Raw genomic sequence first — 10,978 nt, 5'->3', positions numbered from 1 at the left:
TATTGTGCTTCTTTGTTATTTACCTTATAAGTTATTTATTTTTTCTCTGTTTTATCTATATGCCGTTCATATTCCCATCCGAGGAGACTTGCCCCAGGGCGAATAAACGCTTTTCTCTCTCTCTCGCTATCTCTCTTTAAACCCACGACTACACAGCTCTTGCGTATATATTTGTTTCGTCTACTGCGACAGCTTGCACTCTAGGGAGTGTCTAACTCTCAACCGCGTCTAAATGCAGACGCAAACGTTAGCATCCTATAACTGCAGTCACCGTGTGCCCAAGGTACACAGTTTAATATAGCGGTATAAATGTTTGCCTGTTATTATACCGTGACAATTTTCGTGTACACACAGCTTGCAAGTTCGTCGGTGTCGTTGACTCCACAATCGATCTCTGTATCGATTCTCCCTTACCAATAACGATCCATCTATCGATAAATGACGAAAATGGTTCTTTACCGAAATTAACGTCTCGAGTTACAATTTGGATGCAGGCATTTATGTACCAACAGCGAGATAGTGCTTCTGGATAACTTGTTACGTGCAATAAATAAACGACTACCCGTGAAGCTTCTGGTTAATCCGAAGACGAATTCGTTGCTCGGTATTCGTTCCGAGCCCCCATTATCCCCTGAGAGAGAATTAAGGCCGAATTTCTAATCCTTTCCCATCTCCCAAAGGTCGGCCCTAATTATCGTATAGCCATGGTGTTTTTATGCGTGTGGGCTGCATTCCAGCCGCCCAATTCCTTTCCTTCTTTTTCTCTTTTGGTACAAAACGTAAGAAAAAGTGAAGAAATAAAAGAATGAAAGAAAACAATCCATAAAATGTAACGCGACACGGAAAACGAAGAAGAGAGAACTATTTCCTTCTCATCTCACGCACCTCTGAATTTGATCATCTAGTTCTTAATGTAAAATTTTTCTCACCGTCAATTACGGTGTTCCGTGTTCCGTTCGCCGTTTCAAAGACCCGACAGGCTTGCTTTCACACAGCACGTGCAAATTATAGTACGAAATTGAAATCGCGTGACAAGGGAAAATAAACCGGGAACCACGCACCTTGGCTATATGTAGGTGGGTATAAGCTGCAGGGCGAAGCGATAAATGGTTACAATTTTGGATGAAAGGAGAGTGTAATAAAACGGTTTTGACAATCCGTCCGGGTTGTTGATTTACTCATGGATATCTGGTTTTGACTAGCTCCAACATAGCGGCGTCGAACCACCGCCACTGCCCCGTGGCAATGTTCCAAATGCTGTCTGTCGACTCCAGACAGCCGGAGCCAGACATAGCTCTCCAATTCTGGGCTAGTTAAATCAAGGCGAAAGAATAATAATGCTTAGCGGGCTCCTCCCATCCATCGGTAATAACATCGGAACAACGAGACTCTCGAGACTTGCCCGCGGTTTGATCACCACCCTAAACAGTCGCTTCGTCCTTACCGTTCTCGTAATTCTTTCTTGCGAAGTCGATGTTGTGATTGAGATCGCAATCGGTTCCGTTCGCGTCGTCGAAGAGATCCGACGAGAGCTGTCGCTGCAGCAGGATCGTCTCGTGGGTCAGTCCTCGAACTTGGACCAAAAGTTCCTCATAGCTTGACACCGGCAACGTCATCGTTCGCAGCTATTCCAAGTCTCACCCTGCAGCCCGCAGATCTTCCTCTTCGACAACCCTTCACCGCGCTCCATCCGATCCTGGGACCGAACTGGAACAGACAAAAGAACCGATCCACGATTTAGATCATACGCGATATCAGTTTTTTTTTTTTAAACTGAGACGAACCGACCGTACTTCCCAGTCCTTATTCGACTTTACACGTAGCAATCAGGCCGCGCTTCTCTGCGGATTTGACCCAATCTTAAGACCACGTGAGAACCGTACTTTCCTTGTTAGCTGCCCCAGCAACCCAGGTAGAATAACAACAAACTATTACACAGCACACTCTGCTCGCCAAGGCAGGAATCGATAATTCGGACCTCGTGTCATACATTATTACTTACCCTCGACGCGCGCCTTCGGACCCCAAAATAAACGGGGCGAAGAACCAACCCTTCACATCGCTGCAATCGTTACGGTACACCAGATAATTCATCCGCAGGACTAAGTTAAAGTTTGCGCTGATGTGCCGCAAAGGGCAGTTAGTTAAGGTCGAAGCTGTCGGGTATAGGATTCTATGCTACTGCTTCAAGGGCCGTTTAAACAAGACCGCAAGTTTCAAGTCGCTTCCAAGGCTTCCAAAGATCTTTGACACAGAAGCGATTAATTTCCTCTGGTTTCTTACGCGCTTCAGAGTTCGTTGATGAAGTTCCATGGTGTGTAATAAGTCACTGTTACTCGGGTCGGATTTCTCCCCGTGAACTCGAGTTGTCAATTGACACTGTCCACTTGCCATGATTCTCACACGACGTGCGAGCAATCATTGGCGACATCGTTTCTGCTCCTCGTATCTTGTCCCTCTTTTCACTCTGTGAATAAGAGACCCAGGAAAATGTACTAGATGCAGCACTGGGTGGTGGCACGTATGAGCCTCGTAGCCGGGGCACTAAAGTCTACGTGGCACAAAGTGAAGAGTCCACTTGCTGGTGGTTGCAGCGTTGCGGAATAGGGAGGAAGGCGGAGGAGCTTCGGAGCCGGGCGTGAGTCACTCCGTCAATGTACCTTCCATTATTCCATGTATACGTGCATGCTGACTAGCCTCCGTGCACACAACCACCTTGGTTGTATAGCTGACAGGCAGGAGTTCTCAACCCGGTGAGAATTTGGACGAATCGGAGGCTCTGTACTTGGCAAATTGTACCTTGGTATACATTTTCCCAAGTCAGTACCGACCTTGGAGAACGTGGTGTAACAAGTGACATGTACAATGGTACCCGCGCGTTATTAGCTCTAATTCGATTACCCCGTTCGCTCGATGTCGTTACGAAATAATCCGTCTCGCAAAATATACGCCTTCTAATCTACCTGGAGTACGTTTCGCGTGTAGAGGAGTCTCCCTGGAAGCACGTTGTCCGTTGTTTGAACCGAATTCGAATGGCTAAAAGCCAAAAACCTTCCATAAGTACCCCAGACGCGTTGAATCATTCTTCAAAAGCTGCAACACACGCGTCGAACGAGTTTTTGAATACGATCTTCAAATGGCAGCCGCAAACCTGTCCAACTTGTCTCGAGTAAATTTACTCTCGTGATGTTCATGCATGAGGAATCGCACAGAGAGAACAGGTTCGGCGTGTCTGTAACGACTGCTACGGACAAACCAGCGGCTGGATGAAAATTTCACTATAAATAATCTCATATCACTCGAAAGCTTTGTCATTCGGCTTCCGTCATCGCTACGCTGCACACAAGATTATTCTGAAAAGAAGCCTTAATTCCCGTAAGAGTACCTAAGTATTTTCCAGACACTACAGCACAAGGTTTATTCGCGTACAAACTTTAAGCGAGAGATTTTTCCTTGGTATCCAAAGTCAGTGAATAAAAAACATCCATCGATTTTGACGTTTCAGTCCGTTGGTTGGGGCCCTCTTCGAAACTATAAAATTTGTTGGAATACCTTACGTTACGTATATGGATAATCATTTGACAAGTACCCAAATGAAGAAAATGTTTTTTATTCTCTGACTATGATACCAAGAACAAATCTCTCGTACAATTCAATAAGATCGATTAACTTTGAGTACCTTATACGCACTTTTCAGGAGGGAAGTGAGCGATTGTCAAAGGTGAATGCACCACGTATTGATTCCTGGCTTCCGTATTGCCTTACCACGTACTACGTCGCTCGTCGTGTTCAAGTCCGCCTTCCAGCTCGTGTGGAAGAAGGTACTTACTGTTAGTACTGCTTCAAGGAGCCGAATGAGCTGAGACGAATACGGTGTTTAAAACTCGTGACCAGAACTACGTCGACTTCCATATCGAAGGTTCTAACTGCACTACGATGTTACGAACAAGGCGGCAGCGATTTATTATGAAGAAAGAATGATCAACTACGAAGGAACAAAGAGGACAAGGGTACAGAAACGACAAGCCCTGGGCAAGGACGACCCCTTAGAAGGTATGAGCCACGTTTTCTCATCGCAACTTAATCCTTTGGAAGAATTCATAAATCCTATTCTCTCTTGGCCGTCGACTTACAAGGTGACGCGACGATCTTGGTCTCGATCTCACACGTGACGTTCTTCGCAGTTGTGTTCAACGAAATTTCACTTTTTGTGTGTAAAATGAAAACTTTGGCCTGATTACGTCAGGAACATGATTTGATATAGTAGAATTGATATTAGAATATTTTGTATACCTACGAATAGTTTTATTGTAACATGATTTATTTACTTTTTCCAAAAATACAGTTTTTACGAACAAAAACGATGTTGTACATAGTGTTGCGGTACACTGGTCGACAAAATTTTGTAACAAGGAAGGTGCTTACTAATTTTGAAATACCTATCTACCCTCATTATAAAATCATATTTATTTTGATTCGCTCAGGTCTGGGTTTTGGGTTACAGCCGCTACCGGTAAAAATGAATGCTCATCGTTTCGACTTGCTTTTTTTGATTCAAGGTGTTTTTTTATTCATTGTAACTAATTAACTGGTATTGATAGTAAATAACAAAACACCTTGAATCAAAAAAGGTAAGTCAAAACGATAAACAATCAATATTACTGATAGTAGCTGTAACCCAAAAACCAGACGTGATCGAATCAAAATAAATATCGTTTTATAACGATGGTACATAGGTGATTCAAAATTGGCAAGCACCTTTCTTGTTAGAAAATTTTGTCATCAGTTCCGAATTCACCTTTCTCGCATCACCCTCTTCGCTTGTGTTCGAGTGAAACTTTTCGAGCCAGCCTTGCGTATACACGCCGTGTAGTCCCTGTATACTTTTGGCGTTTGAAAAGCTTATTCTTCCGAGATTTTGACAAAGAACTAATCTTCAGCCGAGTTGCTCGAGCAGTACGCGTGCTCGTCATAGCTGCGGCAATTTGCTTCTGCAACGGGTCCGACGAACCGGAATCAACTTTACGCCTCCCGGGCTTAACAGTCCCGTGCCGCAGACACGCTACGAGAGTGATTCGGTTGGCTGGTTTAGTTGAAATTTCAAATTACACTCTAATGGAAGAATTTAATATCGAATTATTATACGAGCAGAAGTACGGAAAGGCCTCACGTTGTGGCCAAACACGCATTTCGGCCTTTGTAATTACGCCTCGAAGATTATTATCATACAGTGTAATATGTTATTACTCTAACTACGCTTCTTATCTCACCTAGGGTAATTACTCGAAGCCTGTATGTATACGTATATTTAAATACCTCGCCAGAGGCCTCCAAGTTCAATATCGTTTACCACCTCTGCAGATGATGCTCAAACATGGTCAGACCTTGGCAGGAATGTCGACCGGTTTAAAGAGAATTACTCGGTCAACCGATCACCGCGAGTTAACGATCCCTCCGTCTCTCTTGCCATCAGCTGCTTCCTCTCTCCTTTCCTTTCTCTCTCCGCCTGCACACTTCGCGAAAAATCTCCTGACACGTATCATCGGCTCACATTCTGCGATACGTGGGTTACACGTACCGGAACATTGCGATTGCACGGTTACAAGAAAACTCTCCGTACAAGCTCGAGCTAACGTTGAAGTAGAAACTTCAAACTCGCACCGTGATTACAGGATCGTTTATTTTCAGGAAACGAGATCGAGCGAATCGCTGAGATCTTGGCGCTCACGGAGCAAGAAATATGAATAGATAATTATAGCGTAAAGACAGTCATAGATACGAATGATCAATTTCATCGGTATTAAAGAGCGGAGAAGAAAAGGCGCGATCTTTCGTTTCACACTTTCTTTGATTCATTGCTAGAAAGTGTGAGTACGGATCGTTAACCTCTCGCCGCTCTAGCGTTTCCCAAATCGAAACGCAATTTGTGCCAATGAAAGTGGCTGCGTGGCGGCGAGTGTGTTCACCCGTCGAATTTAATTTATTTCTTATATATAAATTAAGAATTCGGCGGAGACGCGAGTAAAGGTCGAGTGGATTCGTCGTCATTCACCACTGACGAGTGAGTTACAGGTTCAGCCGGACTAGATATTGTCCGAAAGCAATTACCGCGCTGCAGCGCGGCTCGCAATCAAATAGGGAGGACAAAATTGGGCAGAGAATGTTCGGGCCTCGGTGCCGGCGATAAGAGTAACTTTGAATTAGCCCTGCTGACCCAGTTCGATCCTAGAGCCTTGATCTTTTTATCCTACTTGGGCTGTCGGTGTTATACCCGTGGAAGCTAAAAACGAACGCAACACCCGAACTACTACGCTGTGTCTGCTCTCTCTCCTTGGAGCCCAGAGCGTTTTTGTTGAAAATTTACAGAGCGACGCTTCAATAGACTTCGGCAATTAACTTTCAGCTCCGATTCTCGTCGTGAGAAACGCTTCTCGAGGTACGGAATCTGTAAGGTGCTCGAAATTTGCACTCAATGTTCGGAGTAAAAAAGCCTTACAATACTTGTGATCTGAAACTGGAACAATTATCACAGGCCTGCAAAAAAAAGTTTATCTCATCCGAATGGGATGATTTTGGTAAATGTTACGTTTTCGGGTTTCCTGAATCCAAAAATCACTTTCATTTTCCTCCATTACGTACAGTATTTTTCCAAAATACAAGGTGTTCGCATGAAAAAACCACCGTTTCATTACAACGAGCTGAACAATATTTCTTATAAAATTAAAAAAACAATTTCTTCATCAAATCTATGTACTCAACATTCCGTGTTCATTCTTTGCCTATTAACTTTTTTTTCTTCTCTTTGATACTTCTCTGAACACGCTACCGCTTTCCATTTTCTGTTTGTATTTATCTTGTGTCTCACTCTAGTACACATTAAATGAAAGTAAGAAATAACTTTTGCATAGGATTTTTGGAACCAGAATAGGATACCAGATTTCGAGTTAACCAAGAGTTTCACTTTAATTGAAACAACAAACACGAGTTCAAGAAATAAGAATTTTTTCACCATTTTTCCCGGTTTCAGTAAGTATAAATCTATAAAAATCGGTATAAAAAATGTGTGCAGTTTCTTGATTGCAGACCTGTGTTATTTGTACTTTAGTGCGAAAAAATGATTTGAACACTTGCTCGACCTCTGACTCGAATTTCTTACGAAACGAATATCAGTATACACGACGCTTAGAATCGCTGTAGTTGGCTTATTGCCGTCTTCCCTCTAATCTCATAAAAGAGGCTTAGGAATCGCAGCTGGACTGCCGATTCTCCCCGAGGGTGAATCTTCTCTGTTTTTTTTTTCTTCTTCTGTTTTTTTTTTTGATTGTCTTTCTTATCTCCTTACGTGTACGCGGGATCCAGATAATAATAAGAGCTGAAGAACGTGCTGCGTGGATGATATCGCCGCCAGCGGTGATCGCATGCACGCCGTTTCTGTACAACATTATGGGTATAATATTGTGAGACTACGAAAGGGATCGAAGAGAGTGGAACGTGCGTCGAGCCGACATCTCAAAAGATGGAATTATCTTGGGACGAGTGGAGGCGTAACAGCGTTTCCAGATTCCTATAATCGTTTCTAAGATCTCAACGAGTTGAGTGTTCTATAAATATATCCTTAGAGCGAGAGATGTGCAAGGTGGACGGGCCTCTTTGAAAGCGTAGAGCGAGTTGAGAGCGAGAGCTAGCTGTGCGGTGTCTGCTAGATGAATAGACGTCGTGCTCTTACACGCGTACACGACGAGAAGTCGAGATGACAAACGTTACCTCACCCAATTATGCAACTTCGGACAAAAAATAACACTCCGGGCACAGAAATATTACGGTCCGACTTTTACTACGCGTTACGCGACGTCGACGCGTTGCACGAATCGCATATTGCGATTTGATTGTTGAGAGAAATTGGAATTCAACGTGATTCTGATATCTTATTGAACCCAACTTCATTCTCCGTTGACGTATTTTGCATTATTTATTGTTATAATTCGACAAATACACACTCAGGAAAAGTAAGTATATTTTTATCTATTTTGAATTGAAACGAAATCAGTTGGAAAAATTTCGACTGCGAAGTAGTTGTTCAAACTGCAAACACTTTTGTGATATTATTGTAAGCGGCATGAAATCTTTATCGTGAAATTGGTGCAGTTTTAAAAACACGCTCCAGCGTGTAGAAACCTGTACAAAATGCATAATATTTTAATAGTAGTGAAAATTAATTTGCTGAACGAAACTCTGTTTTTAACAATAAACCCAGAAACCCAGTATTCTACATTCTTACAACCTCGACCAATGAAGTGGACTGGTACTTGATTAAGTATTGTTATATTTATTATTTTCATTTCCATTTGAAGCAGAAATCTGTTACCTAAAATTTTGATTACACTCTCCAGAAAGAAACGCAGAAGCTGCGGACTTGAAATTTAACCTTATCGTATAATGTTCGTCAACATTTTCTTGCCCAGCGTAATAAATCATTCTGCGTTCTATTTTGGATCAGTAAAATTCGCAGTTGATATCAAAACATGCTATTGAAATTTTGACAGTCAATCCTAACGATGTTAACAAGTGTTTTTTTTCCACAAGTTTGAATTATATAGAACGTTATTGTAAACCGATAAAAAGCAAAGCATATCGATACTTTTGGAAACTTGACTCTTTTAGAATAATTTCAAAATTGTAACAAAAAAAAAAAAAAAAGTTATCTTTTTGACAACGTTACTATCTTCAGCCACGCTGTGTAAAATACATAGTATTAAACAAAGTAATACACTTATACCTATATCATAGTATTTGCTCTAATTCACGAACACATACCTTGTTGCTAATCTCTCACGCTCTTGAAAACCTCGAGAAGTGAGATAAGTCCTGTCGAACAAGCCTCGAAACTGTTACAACTCTCAACTCTTCTACAGCCTTGGAGCTGTCGGCACGAACAATAATAATTAAGTTTTCCGATCAGTACAGAACTCAAGTCGAAGTGCACTGTTAGAGGATCACGAAAAATGACAACGTCGAACCGCGCACTGCCGGTTTAAACGATCGTACGAATCAGCGTACGGGCATCGATAAATGCGACAAAGCGATCGAGCCGACTCTAATCGCGAATGATAGTTCGATTGTATTCTTCGAATTGGGGTGGATATCAGAGATTGTCGAGCCGCGACCCGAACACCTCACTTGCATTCCGGTGTCACGCGGTCCCTCCACTGGTGTCCGCTTCGGGCCGCGAATGCCGCGATGTGCCCGAGAACCAGGAGGTCACGCATGGTTTCCCGCCGCCGAGGGACGAATTCCCCTCCTCGACCGACGCCCGGCGTCGTTTGCTTTCACTGGCTTCCACTGGCTTCCACTCTAGGCCTGCCATGCTGCTCTCTCCTCCCTTGCACCTCCGAAGGTTCTCTCACTCCCATCGTCGTCTTCTCTAGCTATACTCCCCCTCATCCCCTTCCCACAGCCCCTTAAGCTCGCAGCCTTGGCGGCGCCGCGACGCCTGGCATGTTCGAGGCGGTTCTGCATCGCCAATTCCGCGATACCTCCGTGCAATCGTGGGGGGAAAACTTTTTACTTGGCTGTTTTCGTGGAGTTGGAAATAAAAAGGAAGGCAATAAAACGCAATTAAAACGACGGAGTAATGAGAGAACCCGTATCTTTCACGACTCGTGCAGTTCGTAACTTTTAGTCAATGACGTTCACTCGTCGAAAATGGTACAGTGTTTAACGATATTCCTACCCATCGATCTATGAAGAATTGCTGAATATTATTATCCGTTTGGCTCGTATACTTGCCTGGCGAAATCTATAAATTGATAAGAATTCACAGTTGGTGCAGCTTGAATTTTCGGAAAAGGTGAACGCAGTCACGTTTCTTATCGTGGGCAAATAGTTTGAAAATGATCGTGACCCTGTAAGATTAAACTAGGATTCTGTTTTGAAAAATGTTTGAACATCGGCAAGAACATAGATCGATACATAAGTTATCTACACATATACCAAGATACTTGTAACAGTCATATTTCGCAGGTAAGATTACCAGTTTCTCACTACGCCCGCTCTGCGATGCAGACTGTGAAATACGAGGCAGGTATATAAGGGTAAGGTCATCCATAATAGAGAAGACGTTTTCGTATCCGTAGGTGAGTAATAATAAATAAGCAGCGGGGATATAACCGTATACTGGAAACTCGACGGACTCTGCACGTGTAACATGTTTTATATTATGCGCATCTAAATCGCCCCGCAACGTTTCACGACCCTTTCCCATTTCGAACCAGAATTCCACCCAGCGTTGTATAACATATGTATACAAAAACGTTCTTATGTACGTATAATATAAACGTCTGTCGGTATGTAGCTTGTAAGTACAGGTATTCTGCTTTACGCGATGCAGGTGAGGGTCGCGTCGACGTCTGACGCCTAAAATATGATAAATAAAGTCATATTTTGCATGGAAATGAAAGAAAGTTACAAAAATAAATGATAACAAGGAGAACGCCTGAAGAAAAGAGCACAGTTGCCAAACGATTCGTTTTGGTCTGCTCTTTTTCTTGCCGTATGCCTACAATTAGCGTTCATCGTCGCAACGCGTGCTGCTCGATTGATCGTCGGCTAGCTCTGATACGCTACAGACGATATTTTAATTGGGCAATCGGATGTGGGATGCTTTTGAAACGATATCGGAGTGGCTGGAACTCGTCCAAACTCTGCGCAGTTTCTTGGCTCGTGTTGGACCGATAACTGCACCCACAGAGCCCGGTTTAGCACTGCGTCACAGAGATTTCATACGAGTGCTCTGGATCTTGGATCATGCGGTAGAATAGACGGAGGGGGAGATTCGCAATGTTTTTCGAGCGATCGCAAAGTTCGCAAAAAGTGAAGAATAGTCGATATCTGAACCATCTGCAATGTTCGTTACAATATATCTTTATTGATTTTCTTGGTACAAAACTTGACAATTTGTTAAATAATAGCGTGATAATTT

The 10,978-nt window shown here is 43.0% G+C and overlaps 1 protein-coding gene across 6 annotated transcripts in view; it reads right to left on the bottom strand.

Moving 5' to 3' along the window:
- The window catches only part of LOC124302744 (uncharacterized), a 33,116-nt gene extending 23,805 nt beyond the window's left edge, over positions 1 to 9,311 (bottom strand). For 3 of the 6 annotated variants that reach the window (XM_046759243.1, XM_046759279.1, XM_046759269.1), the window contains exons 1-2: positions 8,815 to 9,311; positions 1,445 to 1,707 (exon numbers count right to left, since the gene is read on the bottom strand). In XM_046759243.1, coding sequence (XP_046615199.1) covers positions 1,445 to 1,616 — 172 coding nt within the window. In that variant the 5' untranslated portion in view covers positions 1,617 to 1,707; positions 8,815 to 9,311. Of the gene's footprint in view, positions 1 to 562; positions 649 to 1,444; positions 1,708 to 1,784; positions 1,882 to 8,814 lie in introns of those variants that run through there. The other 3 variants (XM_046759288.1, XM_046759252.1, XM_046759306.1) reach the window with 3 other exon arrangements.
- Positions 9,312 to 10,978: the final 1,667 nt, after the last annotated feature.

Source organism: Neodiprion virginianus, chromosome 1, assembly GCF_021901495.1.
Source record: "Neodiprion virginianus isolate iyNeoVirg1 chromosome 1, iyNeoVirg1.1, whole genome shotgun sequence".
NCBI lineage: Eukaryota > Metazoa > Arthropoda > Insecta > Hymenoptera > Diprionidae > Neodiprion > Neodiprion virginianus.
Note: the sequence above shows the minus strand (reverse complement) of the source record. Positions and strands in the feature narration are given on the sequence as shown.